This window comes from Colossoma macropomum, unplaced genomic scaffold (genome assembly GCF_904425465.1).
Source record: "Colossoma macropomum unplaced genomic scaffold, Colossoma_macropomum, whole genome shotgun sequence".
Lineage (NCBI taxonomy): Eukaryota > Metazoa > Chordata > Actinopteri > Characiformes > Serrasalmidae > Colossoma > Colossoma macropomum.
Genome location: NW_023494795.1, coordinates 30,659,904 through 30,683,133, shown reverse-complemented (window position 1 = coordinate 30,683,133; position 23,230 = coordinate 30,659,904). Strand labels below are relative to the sequence as shown.

The 23,230-nt window shown below is 38.5% G+C and overlaps 1 protein-coding gene across 1 annotated transcript in view; it reads left to right on the top strand.

Moving 5' to 3' along the window:
* cfap61 (cilia and flagella associated protein 61) overlaps positions 1 to 23,230 on the top strand; it is a 56,324-nt gene that overhangs the window by 15,528 nt on the left and 17,566 nt on the right. The window contains exons 17-20 of the mRNA XM_036582165.1: positions 5,472 to 5,599; positions 14,381 to 14,473; positions 17,628 to 17,796; positions 20,507 to 20,684. Of these exons, the coding sequence (XP_036438058.1) occupies positions 5,472 to 5,599; positions 14,381 to 14,473; positions 17,628 to 17,796; positions 20,507 to 20,684 (568 nt within the window). The remainder of the gene's footprint in view (positions 1 to 5,471; positions 5,600 to 14,380; positions 14,474 to 17,627; positions 17,797 to 20,506; positions 20,685 to 23,230) is intronic.

Here is a 23,230-nt window from a genome sequence, read left to right as displayed (position 1 = left end):
ATTAAAAACATCCCTGCAATCTAATAAGCCCGGAAGGTACTCTGCAATAAGCAGGGACCGATGTTGGTAATGATATTTTGTGTTCAATCTTAACATCTGTGACACTGGTTCCATGCTGATCTAAAACCTACATGCTTGTTTCAGTGGATTACAGCGTTGTGTAAATTGCCACAGTGGCAGCTAAAATCTTTGGGACTCACAAGGTCAGTGGAGCGTCCCTGCTGCACTGTGATTGAAATTTGTAAAATCAATCTTCAGTTAAAATTAAACTTCAATCATTCAAAATAAGTATTAGAAAAATACTGGCTAGCATTTGTGACTGTTTGATGTGCTTGATCAAACATTGCAGTCTAGAGTGCCATGTACATAGAAAGGTTTCCCAAGTACATTCATTTTAAAACTTCTTTAAAAAATCCTTTTAAAACCTCTCTTTTAAAATAACAGTGAACACAGCACAGTGTGTCTAATGAGAGATATTTTGTTTACATTGCCAAAGAGATATGGCTTGAACCTAAAGTCCTCAAAAGAAAGTCAAATATAGCGCTGATGAGCTTTACATAGCGAGATTGCAGTTCTCCCTCGGTCACCAGAGGGCACTGTTTCGCAACTTCATTCCCCACTAAATTTAACCCTTGTGTTGTGTTCAGGTCTGTGGGACCCATTTTCAATGTTTACCAAAGAAAAAATGCTTTATTATTTAAGCCCCAGATTCCTTGGCCTTAGCTCATTTTCTGTGACTTCACACTGTACACCCCGCCACACAATATATTACACCTGTGGTGTTGGGGTGAACCCGCGGGGAATATAAGTGTGGAGGTGCTATGTCCCTTCACTCTGTTCCCCTCCTACATGGCCGGCTGTTACTGTGTGTGTTTATGTGTGTATGTGTTTGTGTATGTGTGTGTGTGTTTGTGTGTGTGAGGGTGGACAACATGGACAGGCTGCTGACTGGCTACAGCTGTTAAAGGAGAACCCTACGCTGGCCACTTGTGATATTTTAAACATCTGGTATTTTTACATATCTTGTTATGGCTGTATTGATTTAAAAAAAAACAATAATGCGGTGGGTCCACCAGACCACTGAGTAACAAAAACATCAACACCACACAAGAGTTAAACACACTGCTCAGTCTAATAAAACATTCCATCCTCACAACAACAAAATAAATATAATAAATAATGTGTCCAAATGTTTGTAGACACCCGCTCGTCCAGCGTTTCTTCTGAAATCAAGGGTATTAATAGGAAGTTTTGGAAGAGAGGAGTTTTGGAAGAGAACTGTGCATGCTCAATTAAATGCCTGTATAAGCAATGGGTATTGCATATTAAGCATTTATCACTCACCAATAAGAGCAATATTCATTTTGAGACAGAATGCACACTGGTGCTCAGGCTTAGTTCTAACTGTAGTCACTGGTCGGGGAGCCGTTTCGCCTCAGGGTTATTTAACAGGGCTGGTTAATGGAGCAGATGGCCTCAGCAACAGATGGGATGGGAAATGTTTACCGCTGGTGTTTAACAGGTAAAGCTGTGTTCTTATCCAGCTCCGCATCAGGCCAGCAGCTGCCCCACCTGCACATGTTTACCTGCCTGACCAGATACTTGACCTGAAGCAGCAGCAGGCTGACTTATAGGAGCAAAGCTTACGTGCAGTTCAGCACCAAACAGCTAACAGCGCCTTATCAGGATCATCTAAAAGCACCTAAATGAGATGTGGATGGCTGCATGGCTGCATTAAAAGGCAAATGACCATTTCACTTTGCTGTTTTTCCTTGAAAAACAAAGCTCTACATTTATGTAGCGATGGCTAGTTTTGTAATGTGAGGATAAATTTCCAAGTACAGTTATATAAGAATCTCAGGGGTGGGTGTCATACCCTTCTGTGTGTGTGTGCTATGCTTGGTGCATTAGCAGGTACAAACAACCTGCCACTGCTCTCCCACACTCCATCTCCATTAGAAAGCTCCATTTGGTAGCGCGGCAACCATGGTGTCCAGGCAGCGGCGGAGATAAGAGCACGTCTGGTGGCTTAGCATGAGGCAGCATGCAGTAAAGCCCTGTGTCCAGCACACGCGGATTAATCAGGTTTAAAACACCTGTTCACTTTCTTTGTCAATAGCGGGTCATGTTACGGTGGGCCATTGTGTTCCTCGGAGCTTCTGCATGTCCATGAGGAGCCCAGAGATGGAGGCTGCACCTGCTCTGAGCTTTACCTGCCTGCAGGACGCCTGTAATAGGAACTAGGGCCCAGCTGATGTGAAAGTGTTTAAAGATGCTGATTTTAAGGATTCCAGCAACCAACAGTATTTTATATAATTTATATATCAAAAAAACACGATTATATCTTTCAGTTTACTTACATTTGACAAGAATTATGAATTATATTATTTATGTGTGACCACTTGAAACATTTGAATCACGTACATTTGAAAGATCACTTTGTTCATGACTAAACATAGTATTTTCATAGATCTTTCTAAATGATAAGCCAGTTGTTAATTTTCTTTAAAGATTTACATAAATGGCAGAAACTCTAAATACCTTAAGACAGAGGTTCCCAACCTTGTGGACCACACAAATGAAAAGAAAAGCTTCAAGCTTCCGTGGCGCACAAGATCTGAGAACAGATAAAAAACAGAATGCAGTGATAAATAAATTCTGTTTGACCTGTATTAAATTGAAGCACAGTATTTTATGTTTTACCTTACGAATTTATTGTTTTTTGTAAATCTAAGCTCATTCTAAATTTGGAGCCTAAAACTCTTTCCAAAAAATGGGGACATATTTTCCTTTTAACAGCACTCACTCTGTGTCCAGTGTTAATGGTGCTTTCACAGAAGTGCAGGTTACCAACTAATACCCCCCCCATTCCATGACAAACTCTGGCTTTTGAACTTTACGTTGGTAACAATCTCGATTGTCCTTTTCTTCTTTGGCCCAAAGAACACAACATCCATTATTTCCACAAACAATCTGAAAGGTTGACTCATCAGACCACAATACACGCTTCCTCTGAACATCAGTCCATTTCAGATTAGCTTGAGCCCTGAGAAGTCAGCAGCATTTCTGGATGCTGTTGACATATGACTTCCTCTGTGCATAGTACAGTCCTAACTCGCATTTGAGGACGCAGTGATGGACAGTTTTTATTGACAGCAGTTGGTCAGAAAAACATGCTGGTCTTTAATGCAGTGCCATGTAAGGGGTCAAAGTTCATGGCTATTTAGTTATGGTTTTAGACCTTGCCCTTTCTACATAGAGATTTCTTCACATTCCCTGAATCTGTAGAGGGTAAAATAATTTAAATCCTTGCAGTCACTCCCTGAGGAATGTTATTCTCAAACTGTTTTGGCCATCCTTGCTCATAAATCTCTAGGCATTTTCTGGATGCTCCTTTTACCAAAGCATGAGTGCATCACCTGTTTAAGATGTTTTTTGAACATTTGACAGTCTTAAATTATGTCCAGTCCTAACTTTTTTGGAATTGGGTTTGTGTTATACTTTGTGATATATTTTGTAAATGTATCATTAAAAATGATATAGCTTAAGTATTATTAATTAATATTATATTATAGTCTTAGTCTATCTTTGCATTGTAAACTGGAGGGATTATATCTCCAATTTGGCCTGGGAGCGGCTTGGGGATGAGGAATGAGCTGGAAGATGTTGCAGGAAACAGGGTCGTCTGGGATTCTCTGCTCTCGCAACTGCAACCGTCACCCGATCTAGATTAAGCGGTTAAAGATGATGAATAAATGAATGAATCATGATTAAGGTTATTCTCTGTCCTTCTTTTCTAAAACTGATTCAGAATCACCATCTAACATCAACTGAATATAAACCAAACAACATCCATTTTTATTATTAAATGAAAATATAGTAATGAAAACATTACGATCTGCTCAAAGGGGTTGTTTGAGTTTGAAACCAGTGAACATCAACAAACTAATAAGACCCAGTTAAGACATATTGGGAGCGAACAAATTTGATTTAGACATGTACAGAAATAGCGGTTATATTCTGTTTGAAGGTTTTGTTGATATTCGATAATTACAGATAAATGTTCAGTTTCCAGTTACCTTAGATGGATCACACTTGGCCTTGGTCTTGAGAACAGTTTCCGAGTCCATCTTACCCCGAGACGGAGATCGCTGGTGCTGAGAAATCCATTGGACCTTAATATTTGCTGATTTTATCAAACAAACAATTTATCAGTCTGGCTGTAGTCAGTATGCAGTTACCCTCAGCTCTGTGTGGGCCAGCATAAAGAAACCTGCAGGCTCCTGCTTGACTTGGTGGAATGTTTTCTTTTTTTTCCCTTACAATCACGTGTTTGATGTTCTGGTTACTAATGAAACAGTGTGCTAAAATCAAAGCATGCCACTTTAAACCACTTGTTGCTAGGCATGCCAGCTAGAAGCAAAAGACAAACTTGAAACATAAAACACAAATGATTAAATTCGCAGAAGTTGAAAAGGCAGTCACGCCCAGTTTGATTTTGGAGTGAACTAAACTAGCCTTTTTTGCATCCTTCTCAGAATCCCTCCTGTCTTTAGGCTCCACAGGTCATTGCAATTAGGTCTTTTAAAGGGCCCTCAAAGCTCAGCCATTGATTATGGGATTTAACGCAGGGGCAAGAGGGTCAAATAGTGATGAGTGCGCAATCAGTTATGTTCCTTAATGTTATGGTGATAAATTGTACAGTCTTTGTCCGCTCTCTTTTAGGACTCCTCTCTTTTTCTCCTTCTTTTCACTCATGTTCAATCAGACAAGGTGTACCGTGGACCTAAATCCATCAAATTATTCATGCTCAAGGACCAATTAGAGCTTGAGCTCGGGGGGAAATGATTGGGAGCACGTGGCAGCTGTGGGGGTTTGAATTGATTCGAATACCAGCAGCATATTCCTCTCATTAAATCTCCTTTAAAAACCTGTACACTACTTTCAGGTGAAAAAAAGCAGGCGTATTTTGGAAAGCAGTCAATATTCTACATCAGGAAAGGCCTATCAAACTCTTCTCCGTTTTTATTAGGCAATGGGTAGATACGCTCTCAGTTAGCACTCACTACTGGCCTGCGGAACATTAGGAAATTTCAATATGGCACATTAGGTACAGTGCAGCTGCATTTTTTCCATCCTAGAGTGGTGCTTACTTTTTGGTGGTTAAGTGCTTTGTGAAACGCTCTGTATAGCCTTGTCCATTCCATTAGACTATTGTCATTCGAGGCTGCTGTGGGGGTGCTCTTACAAATGGAGCAGTGTGCAGGTAATCAGTATAGCTTTTAGGAATGTAGTAATTGCTGTTAGCTGGACTTTGTTGGCCGTAAGGACAAACGAACAAGTGAAAGATGGTTCAGGGCAACCAGAATAGAAGCCCTCACTCTGCATATATACTTTTAATGAACCATCATACAAGAAGGCCTTTTCAAAAATGGCTTTTAGTTTTCTCATTTCCCTCTCTTCTTCTGCAGGTGCCCTACGCGCTCAATCACATTAACAGAAAGCTCACAATGGAGCCTAAGGTTAGCATCAATGCTAGGATCGTGGTGGTAGGAGCTTCTGATGTTGGCTTAGCCTTCTTGGAAACTCTTGTGTTCTGGTAAGTAGGTTGGTTACTCCATTAAGCTTAGAGTAATCCATTAAAATGTACCTTCTTTATAAATTAACAACAATGAGTTAGCAATTGACTTATTCATGCTCCACCCACAAATTTGTCTTTTGTACCAACTGTTGCTACATTGGACAAGCTTTGCAGCTCATGAGCAAAAATACCATTCAACCCGATTAGAAACTGTAGCACACAACATAATACTTAGAGCACTGTGTAAAAGTCAGATCTCCTCTCATTTCATATCATATCAGAACTAAAGCAGGAAACATTCACTCAGTAGAAAATTACACATGGTATATAAAATCTTTCAGTATTTCCCTAAAGATCTAACAGACATCATGTGTCCCTTTAAAGAGACACAAACATTTATACAACTACCCAAACTCATCTTATTTGCCTCATACATTTCTCTGCATCTGAAATAAAGGAGGTATTTCTGAGGAGATTAGATATGAGATAATCCACTTGTTTAGAAAAGGAGAAAGTCAAAGGAAAAAAAAGTAAAAAAAAAAAACAAAACAGGAGTTTCCAAAACTGGTGTTCGAAAAATTATCAAAAGCTAAAGAGAAATTAAGACTCCTAACAACCACCTGGAAGACCTGGTAGACACCAAAACTGTCCCTATCAAATAAACAGCACTTAAAACTTCCATCTTTGAGAGAGAGGAGAAAATCAAGCTGCTTCAGATCTGAAAACATCCACAGGTATTTCTGTCCATCCTTCCACTGTGAGAAGACGACTCAGCGAAAGCATGTGTAACTGTCAAGAAGCCCTCACTGAGAAAAGGACTAAAAGAAGTTTTGCACTGAATGCTGAAACTGGACATCTGATATGTGGAGGTTTTATGGACTGATGAGTCAAAAATTGTTATGGGGATTACTTGGATCATAAGAATCTGCACGCAAGTTCATCACCTGAAATTTTGCCCTCATTCATTTCCTATGTGGAGTAGGGAAAAAAGGCAAGAGGGATTGTGGGATAGTGAGTGGTGCAAACATCACTAGCGCTGCGGGAGAAAAATTGAGCTGGCCTTAACTTTATGCAAAGTACACAAAGCAGCTGTGCAGCACTGACCAATGAGGCAAGAGCAAGCACTGATCAATCAGGTGAAAGCAACTGTCCTTTAGAAAGAAAGTTAATAACAGCTCTGTCTCTACATAATGAATACAAAGACAAAAGTAGAAGAAAGACCACATGATAGAAAATGTCCGAAACTGTCAGTGTTCATGGTGACTTACAGGACAGTACTAAATCACAGTTATAGCAGAGACACACACACACACAGAAAGAGAGAGATGTTTGTTAAGAAACTGCCTGTATTATTTTTCTGTGCTATGCACTGTAATGCTAACTTTACTTTATGTGAATGGAATAAAAAATGAAAGCTGACATGCTTTGGAGCTTAAGCTCACCTCACAGTGACTTGCTGCAGTAAAAAAAAAGTTAAAATGGCTAGATGTTAGCATAGCACAGCTAAATTAACTCTAACCTGGAGAGAAAGTTCCTCTGATCCTCGTTTACGGCTGGTGTGCAGTATATTCTGAATAGATTAAGTGTCCTGGAATTATGGATTATGAAAACACTGCTGTAACAACAGAAAACTCCCTGTTTTTAATGTGGAAAGCTCATGGATGTGGTTTTGGAAATCACTTGCAGTCTGAAGTCATAGGGGGGTGGCAGTATTACTGATATTCATGATTTTTAACTAGAAAATTTCGTGCTAATTATTTTTAGATATCACCCAGGTCTGGGCTACATATCTTTTTTTAATAGCCTGCATAGCCAGCATATACTGAACTATCCTGAACTTTATGAAAGCAGCCTACTTGAGAAGAAAATTTAATTGAAATCCACAGTTGATTGTGGATTGTCCTGCACTGTAGGCAGACACACTCTTTAAGAGGTGAGGTGCTGGCAAATTTCGGCAAAAAAAAAATCAGTTTTTTTCCTGTGCTCCTGAAAAATGCATTCCATGGGTGGAGCTTAGAAAGGACAATTTGCTTGATAAAAATGCATATTTAAAATTCTCTTGCTATCTTGCAGTATAAAACCAAGCCTGACTCATCCATATGCACATATACATATAGGCATAGACATTTATATTTTTGCCATGTGATTTATAATTTATAAAGTCCTTTGAAGGTTTTCTAGTTCATTGGAAGATATTTTGGAAGCATATATGAAATGTTATACATGGCTTGTTGTTCTGTGATGTCTGTTTTTATTGTTTGTCCATTTTAAAACTTTGATTTGATAGCTGAGTAGTAGATTTTAATACAGTGAGTTTACTTGAGATTACTTGACTAATAGAGTCATAGGCAAAAGTTTGGATCCTCCTTATAAAATGACATTTCTAAGTTTCTAACAAACTTCTGTGCATTTTAATGCACAATTATGGCTTATTTGCATGAGAAAAATAAAACTCAAAATATGGCCTGTGCAAAAGTTTTGGTACCTTTTACATTTTGAGGTTTTTTTTCCAGTAGGTTAAATTCAGCAAATACATAAACAATGTGCCCTAAAATAAACAGAAAACTGCCACATTTAAGTGTGTTTCCTGGAGAAGATGTGTTGACTTATTTTCACTTCAAAAATGAACAAAGCAAGTAATTTGACCAGGGGGTGTTCAGACTTTTGCATATCACTGGATAATCGATAGTGACAGCCCTATTGATAAGCATGAGAACCAAGCAGATGTCCTCCTTCAATCAAAAGTAAAACATTATAATGGGGCCCTCAAGAACATTCATGATTTTCATCAGAAACAACAAGACCAATTTTTTTTGTTTTGTGAGTGGGGGGAAAACAGCATAGCACATCATCTTTGGGGTGATTATAATTAGTGGGAGTGACTCCGGGGATTAGGCAGAAACAGTGATTGCCTGAAATATGAGCTTAGGGGCTTATGCGCTAATACTCAACGCAACATGCCTTCTCCAACCAAAGGCAATTAGTGCCTCTGTGGTGCCTCAGGATTGAGTTGTATTTGTACTTCAAAGCCAGTGATTGCATGCTCAAAAAAGGGCATTTTTCAGTAACCTCAAATCAGTTTGTTTCTGCCTTTAAGTGTTCTGAAAGGTTGACTTTGACAATGATGATTCTTTTAGGCTGCTTATTTGTCTGTTTATTGGAGGATTCTTGTCTTTGTTGGTGGGCTTTTTTAGGGATAGTGGTTAAGATGCTTCGTGTTTGCTCACAGCCTCTTCTCTAAATGTTCAGCCAGACAAAAGATGCATTTTAGGGCTGTTCTCATTTTCCCAAAAGCAGATAACTGCCTGGTAACCAGGGGTCAGCTCGTATGTATGTGTGCTTGTATGTGTGTGTATTTAGCTCCTTGTGGGGACCCAATCCCTGCAGCATGCTGAAAATACAGGCAATTTGTTGTTGTGGCAACTTCCTCCAAATCTGCAGCTTTTATTTTATTGGTGGTGATAGGAACCAAGTGTCATGATATCGACAACACAAATATAGCCATTTTATTCACAATCCAAAACCACCATTTGTCCTACACGTGTCTCAGTTTTTATGTATAATGATGATGATAGTAAAGTAGAGCTGTATTGCCATGCAACATCTTGCATGTACTTAAATTACATATTTTTGAAGTTAAAATAAGTTAACCTCTACACGGAATTGACATTTTTTCTGCAAATGTTAGTGCACAATTTCTGTTTAATTGCTGAGTTTAACATATTGGAAAAAAATAAAATGGTGACACTTTATTTTGAGTATTCCAGTAACATGTCAAAAACATATGAGGGTTAGGATTAGGTTTTGGGTTGAGGTTAAGGTTAAGGTTAGGATTAGGGCCGAGGTCAGGGTTAGGTTTTGGGTAAGGTTGGGTAGGGTTAGGTTTTGTGTAATGAAAGTAACATATTAACAATACATCTACTTAATGTATGTAATGTATCAACAGAACATCTACAAGATATTTACTTCAGTGTATTCAGAGGCTTCACTACTGCTACTTCACTGATATGTTGTTGATGTTTTATTAATAATCTGTTAAGAGATTATTAATCATCTACAAAGGACCACTCCAAATAAAGTTTTACCAATAAAACATATAATACTATATGTATAATACATATAATAGCATAATATGTGGCATTACTTTTGTACAGGCCACATTTATTTTCATATGTTAAATTCATCAAATAAACAGTGATTGTGCCTCAAAAATGTGCAGAAGTGTGTTCTCTGTAGAGGATGTGTTGACTTATCTTCACTTAGTCAATCAACAGAACATAGAAAAGGGCTTTTACACACTTTTACAAGCTTTTACATACAACTGTAAATGCAGTTTATCCAAAAATCTGAAAAAGTGATTAGTGGGACCAAAATCGTCATTTCCTCCTGTAGTGTCTTCATTTGTTCTATATAAACGTGTTGACAGAAGCCCATAGGCTTCTTGTCTGAGTGAGTTTTGATTTGACTGTTTTTCTTTTCTTTTTTAAAGTACAGGTAAACGTGGTATTGTCTATGGGAATCAACACTACAATACAGATGCGGCAGGTTGAAAATGTTGAAGTATTCCTTTAAGTTCAGGACGTGTTAAGTGTAGCGCAGTGGCATTTAGCCACAGTCATGTAGAAAGACACAGAAACGCCCCACAGAGAGAGGAATACAAATTTGTGCACGTGTGAGTTAACTCCTGCGGCATTGGCAGGCTGAGCGGGCATGCAGCTGCCCGGGGCTGGCAGCTCTTGGACCGTTTGCTGGCCCTTTAATTAGCTGCTCCACTGTGCTCCTGTCAGGCTCCTCCACTGCGATCTGTGTTTGCTGTCACTAATGACTTGACTAATGAGGCAGTTAGTGTCCACTAAACTGATGGTGGGTCAGTGTAGTTGGCGATGGGGGCGGCTGTGCTGCAGCGGGATGCTCTTATCTCCTAAAACCCAAAGCGCTGACCCCCACAGACCACCCTCCACCCCTCCTCTCCATTCGTCAGCGGGACGGGGTCAGGAGCAGTAGCAGCAAGGGACAGATAAAGATGCATTAGTCCCTCGGCTTGGCCTCTCAGCGCTGGTGGTCAAAACCCGGCCACAATAGGGGCCTGTGTGGTGCTGATAAGGGCAGAAAGCTGCAGGGTGGTAATGTGCTGAAGAGCAGAGAGATGGCTGCAATGCTTCACTCCTTCGGTCTCACGGCCAGGCCCGGATTAACATGGCAAAGCCCGAAGCCACAAGATTTTTCCCATTTTCTTCCAGTATAAAAGCATGGACACAATACAATATCATGAATTAACACCTTAAACTGCAGGCTTATATTTAGATATTAAAGGGCCCATATTTTACATTTTTCTCTTGTTTACTTTTTTTTTAACATTGCTGTGGTTTAATGTAGCAAAAATGGTCTTAATTCATTTTTACATGACAATTTTCCAACCACTGTGCCTGAAAACACTCCTCAGAACTTGAGTTTGATTGGGTGGAGCTAAACTGCCATAGGCTGAATAGGTGGACATATGTAAATGAGTTGTTTCTTGTGACATCACAGAAGCAGGGAATTCAAAAGCAGTTTTTGCAGTTTAATGTGGACCATATGGACTGTCTAATGAAGGAGACATTAACAATGTTTACATCTGACTTCAAACTCTTTATTTAAAAATATGACGTTTACCATGATATGGGCCCTTTAATCTTAAGACTTAAACTGTGGAAATAATGTGTAATTTATGTAGTTATTAGAGTGAGGGCTGAAATGTTGACCCACATACAGGCCTTCAAGGCATTAGGGAAAATAGTTAATTCTGCCTTTTAACCCCTTAAAATCCCAGGCTTATTATATTCTAATGCTCACTATTAGGTAACTATGTGGATTTCAGTACAGAGTTATTCTTAAATGATCAGAATCAGATGATAGAATAGTAGAATCGCTTCATTTTGCCAAGTATGCTACACATACAAGGTCTTGGTGAGTCACACATGTATGACATGTAACATACGAAACAGACCAAAGAGCACATAGACTATTAACAAGCACTGAGCTGAGGGAAAAGTAAAATAAAATACCATAAATAGAATATAGAATAAAGAGTAATAATAAAAAAAAAACAGCCAGTGTGAAAGGAGCTCAGGAAATGTACATATAAGATATGTGGATATTAATACATATGCAGACTTGAATGTCAGATATGAATGACCCAACACATACATACAGATCCACCTGTACACCAGGAGATGTGTTGTCATTTTGTAGTCAACATCATGCCCATAATAAGAACTCTGGGTCTCTCTGTAGAGGAGGTTTTTACTCTACAATTAAAATTAACATCACTGGATTCTCTGAATTATGAGCTCATTAAGAAGTTGAAATATGCAAACCAAGTAGCTACATGCAAACCAACACTCTTGTACAGTGAATTAACATCATAAGACTGGCCATCTCACCAAAATACCCCACACAAACCAGCAACGTTTATCAAATGTGGTAGCTGAGCTACTTAAGCAGCAGCAGCATATAGTTTGAGTAGCTGGTGTTCGTATATAAATATTGTGTTTAATAGTACATTGACTTTGATGCAGCGTCACTTCAGTGTGCAGCAGTGTCAGCTTGCTTGTAGCATGTATATAACATTATTCATAGTTTTACTCCTAAATGACTTCATAATTCAGAGGATATTTGAGTGAAAAGTTTACAGATGATGAATATTAGGTTTGGAACATTTTGGTTTACTACAGGGTTCAGTGTTTTTGAAAATGCTGTTCATGCTTCTCATAGAGAAAAGGAGCTTATTTGGACATGATGCTGGCTACTGAATCAGAGGTCTATTTAAAGGTATGACTATGCAAAAAATTAAATTTACACAATTTTCCCCTTATCAGAAATGTATTCGAACAGCCAAGATGTGTTTGGTGTCCAAATGTTGCTTCTTCAGCTTAGCGGTGGAGTTATGAGGCTAATGTTGCTAACAAACACTCGAAGTCAACAGCCACCCAAATCCTTTACTGTAAATACATCCCCAGATCGTCTCTCATCCTGCCCAAACCACATCCGGGTCTTCATTAATGCTGTGCATATTGTGGTTTAGAGCACAATATAAATTACTGTGAGCTACAGTAATGAACAAAACATCACTGTGTAGCTTAACACTGCATCGGGGAGGCAGAAGTCACCGCAAAACCTGCCTGCATTGTTTAGTGATGTTGATGTGATGTTTTGTTCATTTTATTCAACAAACATGCACGACCTGAGCTGGATGCAGTTTGAACAGGTTGAGAGAAGGTTTGGGGCACAAAGGTTTGGGTGACTATTGACTTTTAGTGGTTGTTAGCAGTGTTGTAGCCTTATGGCTCCAGCGCTAAACTAAAGCAGAATTTGGACACCAAACATGTCTTGACTGATTAACAATATATGGGGTAAAGTGGAAAATTGTGTACGTTTGATTTATCAGCGAATTTTTTTTCTTTTAATAGTAAAATTGGACCTTTTAAATGCTGTTAGTACACTTATTTTAAGTGAAATTTGTAGAAGTTTGAATTTTGGTCTGATGTATGCTCCTGCTTATGCACAAAACTACCACACTATAGCTAACAGCAACTAATGGCGGTACTTCCTATTGATTCATTACTAATATAAGGCCTTTGCATCAGTATTGCCAGTTTTACATGTTAAACACCTTCTCTTAAAGCGTAGACACCAGCATCTACACCACTAGCGGGCCTGCATGAAAAGGCTATGGGGTTAAAAACACATTTGACTTTGCTATTAGTGTGAACACTTCAAAGTACGCCTCTACAGAGCCTTTTGCAGGCACTATCATTAGTCACATTTGTCTCAATGGATCTGCAGGTACATTTCCAGATGCTAAAACTCTATGTTTTGATGGTCGCTGCCCCCAGTACATCAAAAAACACCAATGGTGGTGTTGTCCTGTCTGTCTTAATCACTTAGAGAGCCATAATCCAGAGCAGTGTCCAGCTTTCTGCCTCCGATCGATGCTGACGATACCCAGTGCTCCCTCACTCCACACCCTCCAGCCTTTCTCGTCCAGATAACGTCTTTCTCGCATACAGAGCAGGTCATTTACATGACAAGGGACCTTTTTACACTCCTGAGGGTAAACGCAGACCCAAGGGAGGTGGGGGGGTGAAGTTTGGGGGGACGACTACACCCAGCATAGGATAGAAAAAAAGGACAAAACAAAGGAAGGGCTTTTACCATGATGCTTGGAGAAGAAAGGCCTATTAATGTATGCCAATGCAGTAAGCGGGAAACAGAGGGATGTCAGCATTGGACTGCATCTGGTCCTCCAGCGCTCACAGAATAACCCCACATGGCCCGCGGCCTTTTGTTCCGCCTCTAATGGCGTGCGGTTATCCTCTCCGTCCTCCCTCTCTCGTGTCCCTGCTTTCAGTGGCATTCCATTCTTCACAGGAGAAAGAAAAAAAAGGGAACACGCACACAAAGGCCTCATTATTGAAAATGGGCAAAATCCACTTTACGAATACATCTTCATTTAGGAGGTATCTGTATGAAAGCATTATTTTCGGCAAAGCTCACTACAGCGCCAGGCTTTTTTTCTCTCTTCACAGCAGGGTTCATTCTTCTTTGTCAGGGAGAATGTACAGTGTCGTGAGTCTTGCCCATGAAAATGCAGCTTTGCTCAGTTTCCTTACCTTGTACAGAATTTTCTGAAGGCATACTAATCAGAAAAGCTGAGAGAGCATTGGAGTTTTCAGAATTGCACTGGTTTCAAAGCTTGAAGTTTGAGATTATATATATATATATATATATATATTATAATATAATGCTTTCTTTCCACAGCCCCCATCTACGATTCAACAATCTGACTCTCATCTCCACTCATGGCCTCCCAGGCAGCCACAGCAGTGACGGCACAAGCTTTCTGACCACGAGGTGGGCTATTGCAATATCACATGAAAATAACTTTGCTGCATTTGTCTTGATGGAATGGGAGATTGCACTTTTCTTAAAAGGCCCATATCATGGAAAGCTATATTTTCCTCACATTTTAATAATAAATACATGTATGTAAACACCATTAAAGTTTCCATTCACTACTTGTACATTTCACTATTCAGTCCACACAGTCCAAAGATGGAAGCACACCTGCAGTTGGAATAGCTGTAACTTACATACACCAGCCTTAAAGACACAGTAACAAAATTCTGTTTAATTGTAAGGAATAAACTCATAAACTCACACAAACATCACACAACGCTAAATGAGTGGAGCTGAACTGCTGTAGACTGAATATACGTGAATGCATTGGTTTTGGATTTTGGATTGGATTTGGATTTTGCAGAAAAAATGAAATGAAAAAATGTCTCCAATCCATATAATATAACCTAAGCTGGATTCATTTTTGGACATCACGGTGCACAATGTAGGGTGGCCTATAAAAGCAGAGCTTATTTACTTAAATTTCAGTCTTAAAGACGCAGTGATAGAGATTGGGTATTTAAGACAAAGGAATAAAAAAAGGTTAGAAAATAACCGTTTTTTAGTAACACTGTGTTTCTCTGAAGGCAGAAGAATGTGAGGTGCACTGTGCTGTGTTTTTATCTTGAGGGCTCACATTGTGCTTTTTTGGACTCTCCATGATGCTAAGAAACAGTAGCATCGTAACTGTCAATCAGTTGTGCCAGCTGATCTGTTGTTTCAAAAGGTGCAGGCTCTTTTTACAAAGTGAATCTACTATAAACTAGCAGCAACTGTGTCCATCACTGAAGGCCCTAATACTTTTTTATTTAGTTGGTCAACACAGCAAAGCTTCTTCTGTCCATATGATGTCTTCAATGCTTTTCAACTGTGGGCACCCGGAACGCTCCACTCAAAAGACACCCGTGAAATATTTAAGATCATATGATTTCCATGAACATCACTTGTCTTTTTACAGTCCCTTATGTTCTAGATAACTAGATATGTATTAACTAGGTATGTGTGACAACTGGGTACTCCACAGTACAAGGTAATTATTTTTGGTAATATGATGATAAGTTCCAAGACAGTCAAACTATATTACACCGAAATGCACAACAGGTTCTAAATATTACATTGTAAAGATTTTCACTGTGAAATTACAGTGAATTACTGGCTGCTAGTTCCATTACTTTCACAATAATTTACTAAACCATATTAGCTAATAACAGTTTAATAGCAGCTGTATACTGTGACTTCACAATCACCAGAACACAAGATTACTGTGATGAACCTGCATTCTGCTGAACACTTACAGTAATAAGCTGTAATAAAAATACAGTAATCTCCTGCATTTTTTAGTAAAAGTAATATCATTTTACCAGATCTGTAAATATGTTAATAATTACATATTTAACTTTTAAAAAAAGTTAAAAAAAAGTTTTAATGTGCACAACGTGACCAAAAACTCATATTAGCAACACCAATAAACAAGAACACTTTTGTCAATACCTCAGTGTTCTAGCCAAAAAATAAAAAAAAACCCAGACAAGTCCAGCATAATACAAGTTTTAAAACACCAAAACCTGAATTGTCAGTTTACAAACACATAAAATGTTTTTTATTAAAGTGTGAATGTATTTTTAACTGCCATATCATATAATGCAATTAGTTGATTTCACAATAAAATTATGAATACAAAATCAAATCAAATCACGTTTATTGTCACGTCACAATTACCCAGGTATGAAGGTGAATGAAAATCTTAGTTGTGTAGCCCACTTGCAGTACTTAAATATACAAAAAATATCTGAGAAATAAAATATATACATACATTAGACTCCAATTATATACACATATACACAATATAGACATTTGCATGCACACAGTATTGTGACAGTGAAACAGTATCATGTTGGACAGTATGTTGTACAAACTCCACAGTGATGGATTATTATTTTGGGTATCAGGTAGTTACATGATACAAAAAGGTACACAAATAAAGTATGAAGAGCTTTACATGATATTACCTATAAACTAAGCTAAAAGAAAGCAATGATTCTGTGCCAAATAACAAATAAGCTTCTATTTAGAGGTGCTACTGGGTTTACTGTCCTACATAAATTTGTGACATTGCGTTGAAATTTAGTATATTTACCACTACGTTACTACAAATAATTATAAGAGGTTTTACTGGGGCCTCTGTCAGTTTAATAGCTAAAACCTGCCATTTCAGTGTAATTTAGTTAGATTGTCTTGGTACTGATTATCACTTTATTTATCCCTTGTGTGGTGTTAATGTTTTTGTTACTCAGTGGGTCTTGTGAACCCACCACATTATTTTTTTTCTTTAATTAATAAAGCCATAACAATTAATGTAAAAATACCAGATGTTAAAAATATCAGCATAGGGTTCTCCTTTAGCAGCTGTAGCCAGTCAGCAGCCTGTCCATGTTGTCCACCCTCACACGCACACAGAAAATGAGCCAAGGAAACTGAGGTTGAAATAATAATATATTGCCTCATATTTTCTTTTGGTAAACACTGAAAATGGTTCCCACAGACCCGAACACCACACAAGGGTTAAAATAATTACATAGCACTTTGGAAACTCCGCTCCAGTCTTATTCAGTTAATATTTAGAGTGTATTGGGCATTTCAGTGTAATTTAGTTAAACTTACCATCATGTTACCCAAAATAATGAACTTGTATCTCATAGTTGCCTGATTAATACCTAGAACGTCTGTAGTGTACAAGAAAATGTTAATTATTTTCTTTTAAAGAATTTTTGAAAAGAATTACTTCATCATGAATCTGGCTTTGATGTTTACAGTGCCACTCTAATGACCTTGTCAACGCAACAACTGAGCGAGCTGAAGAAGTGGGCCAGTGCTGTATAGAAAAGACCTTGCTAGCAGGACTATATTATGTTTTATTATGTTGTGAAGTTACGGAGCTCTAGCCATTTAACCTTAAATGTCGAGCTTCCTTACAAGATTTTTCCATCAGTGCTGTTCTTTCAGGATTTGAGGTCTCCAGCTGCTTGATTCTAGTTCTTCATCTCTGTGAGAGTGTTTGTCCTCCAGTGTATGAGAGTGATGCTCAAGTATTGGTATTGTTCCTCCACAGTCACTGCTACAGTGAGCGCGATCACGCTCTGCTCTCTCTGCGCTCCTGGGTCAGTGTGGTCACAGGCAAGATGACGGCCATTGATCGAGCCTCTAAGCACGTTCAGGTCAGCGGGGGAAGGATAGTTCCATATGACCATCTCATCCTCTGTACTGGACAGCAGTACCAGGTAAGAGAGAGGGAGAAGATAACATAACTAGAGACCAGGGATTTATAAATGTTTTCCAAAGAAACAAACATATGAAAGATGTTGAGACAAAAAGAAGTTATTATCAAAGTATGCAGACAACATACATTGATACAGTACTGTGCAAAGTCTTCATTTATTGATTTAATCCCAGTCAAAAAGGCCATTATATATAAGCACTGTCCAAAGTTTTTTAAGCATTTGGCTGTATCTGAACAGATAATATAATTTAAGTAAGTACCTTTATTGTCATTAAACCTATCACTGCTGTTGGAAGAAAACCTCATATCTCCAAAATGATAATTTTACAGGAGAAGGAAAAAACATACTTTACTTTTAATCCAAGTCAGTGGAACCATACATATTTCCAAATAATTTGGGGTCATTTTTTTGGTCCATTCTTCATGAAATTTACACACAATGTAAAGGGCAAAAGGCATTTTCAGATTATGACAAAAACTGAAAAACGACAAAAATGGAGATACGAGGTTTTCTTCTGACAACAGTGATATACACTTTACACAGTACAACAGGATTCTTTTTTTTGCATATCCCAGCTTAGAAAGCTGGGGTCAGAACACAGGGTCAGCCGTGATACAGCATCCCTGGAGCAAAAAGGATTTAGTGCCTTGCTCAAGAGCCCAAAGGTGGCTACTTAGCAAACCCCAGTATTGAGCCCACAACCCTGTGATCAATCACCTGGGGCTCTAACCACTTAGCAGCCACTGACCCATATAGCCTGATACACTTCAGAATTCATTCTGCTGCTTTTGTCAGCAGTAACATCATCAAAATAATACAAAGGAAGCAATTCACTTGGCAGCCATACATGCCAATGCCATAACACTAAATCCACCATGCTTTACTGATGAGGGCTTTGGATGATGAGCAGTTCCTTCCTTTTTCTATACTCTTCTCTTCCCATCATTCCAGTATAGGCTGATCTTTGTCTCATAAGATGTCCATAAGATGTTGTTCCATAACTGTACAGGCAAACTCTTACCTGGTCTTCCTGTTTTTATGCTTACCAGTCATTCACATCTTGTGGTAAACCCTCTATATTTACTCTGGTGAAGTCTTCTGTGGGTTGTTGACTTTGACACAGATATGCTGACCTCCCGTTAGTGTTCTTGATCTGGCCAGCTGTTGTGAAGGTGATTTTCTTCAGCGGGAAATGAATTTTTGTCATCTACCACAGTTGTTTTCCATGGTTTTGTGGGCCTCTTGGTGTTTCTGAGCTCGGCAGAGTGTTCTTTCTTTTTGAGAATGTTCCAAATATTTAATTTGTCCACACCTAATGTTTTTTTCTCTGTCTGATGGGTTTGTTTTGATTTTTCAGCCTAATAGTGGCTTGTGCATTGGCAGCAAAGCTCTATGGATTTCAGAGTTCACAGCGAACAGATTCCAAATGCAAATGGCACACTTGAAATAATCTCGAGACCTTTTATCTGCCAGAGAAATAATAAAGAATAACACATTCCTGGTCAGGAATAGCTATGTTGTCCGGTTACTAAAAATGGGGAGACTGTGTATAAAAATGGTGGTAATTCGTACACCGTTCACATTTATTTCTTTGTGTTCATTGCTAGATTTACTCAGTATCTCATGTTTCATGTTTCGGTCGAAGTTTACTGTTTTCATGTTAGTTTGTGTTTCAGGGATTTCTCTGCCCTGTGTGTTCCTGCCTGCTTGCTTGTCTCATCTGAGACTGACTCAAATAAAAAGCACATGTATTCTGTCTCCATGTCTGCCTTGCCAGCCCCTACATCATAGACAGAGAGCTAAAATAACAGTGAATTTATTGATGTCCAAATATTTATGGACGTGACTGTGTACATAATGACTTTTACAGCACTTTTACTTTTTAAGTTGAAAATTTTATAAAACAAATTTTTTTCTTTTTTTTTTTGATTGTTGATAATTGTTTCAAATTGTTTAAAATGTTTAAGACAGGAGAATCCAAAAAATGAAGTACAAAAACAGGCAAAGGATCATACACAGACAAACGGGGCGATACAGGCTAAGCTAAGTCAGAGTGAAAGACACTAGCAAAAGGACACAACACAAAAGAGGCAAACAAAGTCAAAAAGGGGTCAGGCTAGAATCGTAAACAAGGAAAACGAACGAGAAGACAAAATGGAAAGTCAAACACTGGAACAAAGGCTCGGTAATGCATAAGAGACTGATACTAATGCTTTACACTGAGGCTACAGACACAGACGGGTTATATGGGCACATGAACAGGTGACAACAATCAGTAATCAGGTGAACCGGAGTGTGGTTAGGTAGATGGTTGAGAGTTTGTGGTCATGTGATCCCCCAGAGGATTCTGGGAGTTGGAGTTCTGGATGGAATGAGGGGTGTTAGTCTCTGCGGAGCCGACAGGAGGTGTGACAGCAAGAGAGTGACTAAGTGTTTTCTTATTATATTGTTATTTTTATTATTATAACTTTTAGCTAGCATGTTAATCTACCTGCTTCAGCACTGGGGTGGACCCTTTTTTTTACAACATGCAGCTTTTCAGAACATTCTGTACTGAGGTTTAAATTAAATTGTTGCTTAATCTTTTTTAAAACCCAAAATTTCTTGTCCAGTTTAGCCATAAAGTTCTCGACAGAGAATGTGTTGTTTTGGGTTTACTGGCAAATCTTACAGAATGCAGCTTTAATGTTTTAAATATCTGCTTTATCAGATACCCTGCCCTACTGGAATAGACATCAGTAAGTGGAGCTCCATGGACCAAGTCCCAGCTCAGCCCAGACGCAGAAGATACACCGGCCACGTTCCCTCTAACTTCTTCACTCTGAATGACCAGCACGACTGCTCACAGGCCTACCGCTGGCTGCTGGACAACTTCATGGAGCAGCAGGGTGAGTCTGAATGTGCACTTGTACATGTGCGAACCTAATGCAGCTTGACTTTCGTCAACGGATAGTTTAACCCTCTGGGGTCTGAGCGCATTTTCTTGATTTTTCCATGTCTTCTTGATTTCTCCTTTAAAGGCTCTTGCATATATCATGACGCCCGTATGTTTTGTATCAGAATTCTCTGTTATCATCATCACTACTTTCAAAAGCGCTGCAGCAACTTCAGCAGCTGTAAACTCTCTGCACCCCATTTCACTTGGTCTCTGTGGACTGAATGAAGGATTAAGGCGTTTTCTTGATTTTCTGAATGTGTCCATTGGTCATGTGTCCATTGGTGAGTTTCACACAAACTGTAGACGGACACATAAATCCACCAATTACACATGGTGAGAGGCAGATGACGTGTATCTCAGCCCCTCTTCATATAAGTGATAGTACTGAAGAGAGTCCCCTATAATCCTACTAAGAAATGTGAGTTATCTTGATTTAATTTAATACTAAACATTTATGAAATACTATGGGCCTTATTCATAAAACGCACTGCCAGATTTACACAATCTCACAAAAAATAATGCCTGAACCACTCTGACAGTAATTTACCTGGTAAACCATCTAACTGCTGCTGTTGGAGAACATGAGGAGGAAAAATCGGCAGGTTTAACTGGCACTGAGCTTAAAACAGCCTCTTCTTCCTGCGTCAGATTCCATGTTTCATAATTTTCCTGTATGGAAAGTAGTTTTAGCATGTAATCGACATATGTGAAGAAAAATTTGACATGTTGAGATTCTAAATACAAATTCAAATTGATTTTACTGCAAGCAGTGTTAGCTTTTCATCCTGTTTTTCAATTTACAATAGGTTTTACAAAGGAATTCAACATGCAAATACATGTTGAATTCCTTTGTAGTGGTATTTTACTAGGGTATTTTACTACTAAGTTCATTTCTAACAATTACAAACTGAATTTTTACTAGTATAAATGTAATATATACTCATGGAATTTTAATTTTCATTGTTGTCTTTAATATGTAGGAGCTCATTTGCATGTTAATTTTGATTGGCTCTTGCCTATTACCACAGCATTAAAAAGACTGGCTTATCACCATGGTGACTTTTTGAATAGGTCCCATGTACTGTGCTGCATATTTTGCATTGCGTTGCACTGTTACAAGTGAGTTTTATGAATCTGACCCCATGTGTTTATACTACTACTAATGCTACTTTATTATTATTATTATTATTATTATTATTATTATCCATCCATTCATCCATCATCTAAACCGCTTATCCTTCTGGGTCACGGTGGGGTGCTGGAGCCTATCCCAGCTGTCATTGGGCGGAAGGCAGGATACACCCTGGACAGGTCGCCAGTCCATCACAGATTATTATTATTATTATTATTTCTAGTAATTGTTGTGGGTTGTGGTGACAGAGACATTTTAGGTAAAAAGTTCACTGAAAAAAATATGTAGTTACAATTCATACTTCAAAAAATATGGGTCACTTTTCTCCCTGCATTTTTGAGACCACTGCTACAGATGAGGGCTGTTTTGGAGGGTGTAAAGGCAGAAGGAAGGTAGATGGCTAATATTGCTGCTAGGAAACTAAATATCTTATCAATACAAATAACAGAATAGATTATTCAGTAAAGAAATTGCTCATCAGATGAGGGAACAAGCTAAAAGCTAAAGATAGCAATGAAGCTATGTGGTTATATAGATATATCACCTCAGTTTGGCTTCTGTTTTCTGGCTGAAAGGGCAAAAACGTCGCTCTGGCATTCCATTCAGTGCTGAATGACAGATAGAATCACTGTTTTCTTTACAATTGTGGGCATCATTGAATGAAATATAGACAGAAAATGAAATCAAGACAGTTGTGTCTTACAGTTAATGTAACCTAGTTTATTCATAAGGAAATGGTAGGATGAGAAAATTCAATGCATTTAATTTCTCTGGCCAAAAGACAGGCCCATCATAGGTCAGAAAAAGGTCAGAAGGTACTATGATTGCTGGCAACAAGATATTGTTTTTTGATTTTATATGTATTAATTTTCACCTGTCACTTATTAAAACAAGCAGAGAAATCGTGTGGAAAAGGCAGATTTTGCCATACCGGTCTATAAGACATTTGGAAAAAGAGGAGATATTTTATAATGAAATGAAAGTGATACACAGTAATTGAAGAAAGAAGAGCCTTTCTTTACAGTATTGCCATGTTTTTGTCATTTCTCAAAAAAAAGTGCAGACTCAAACCTGTTGATGCAGAATGTAAATCAAATGTTAATGTAATTCATTATGCAAATAACTAACTAGTGCAATTAATTACATAATTACATTTAAACAGTATAGCACAACAACAGTAATAACTCAAAGGGTTAAGGCTATTGGGAATTGTGCAGTTAAAGCTGGTCCTGGATCAGTGCAAAATGAGCAGCGTCTACACACGGCTAATCTCTTTTAGCGAGGCTCCATTACTCCTGGCCCGCTCCAACTGGCAGGCCATAATGAGGAGCTAATTAGTCAGAGTGAAATCTTTCATCTGTCAG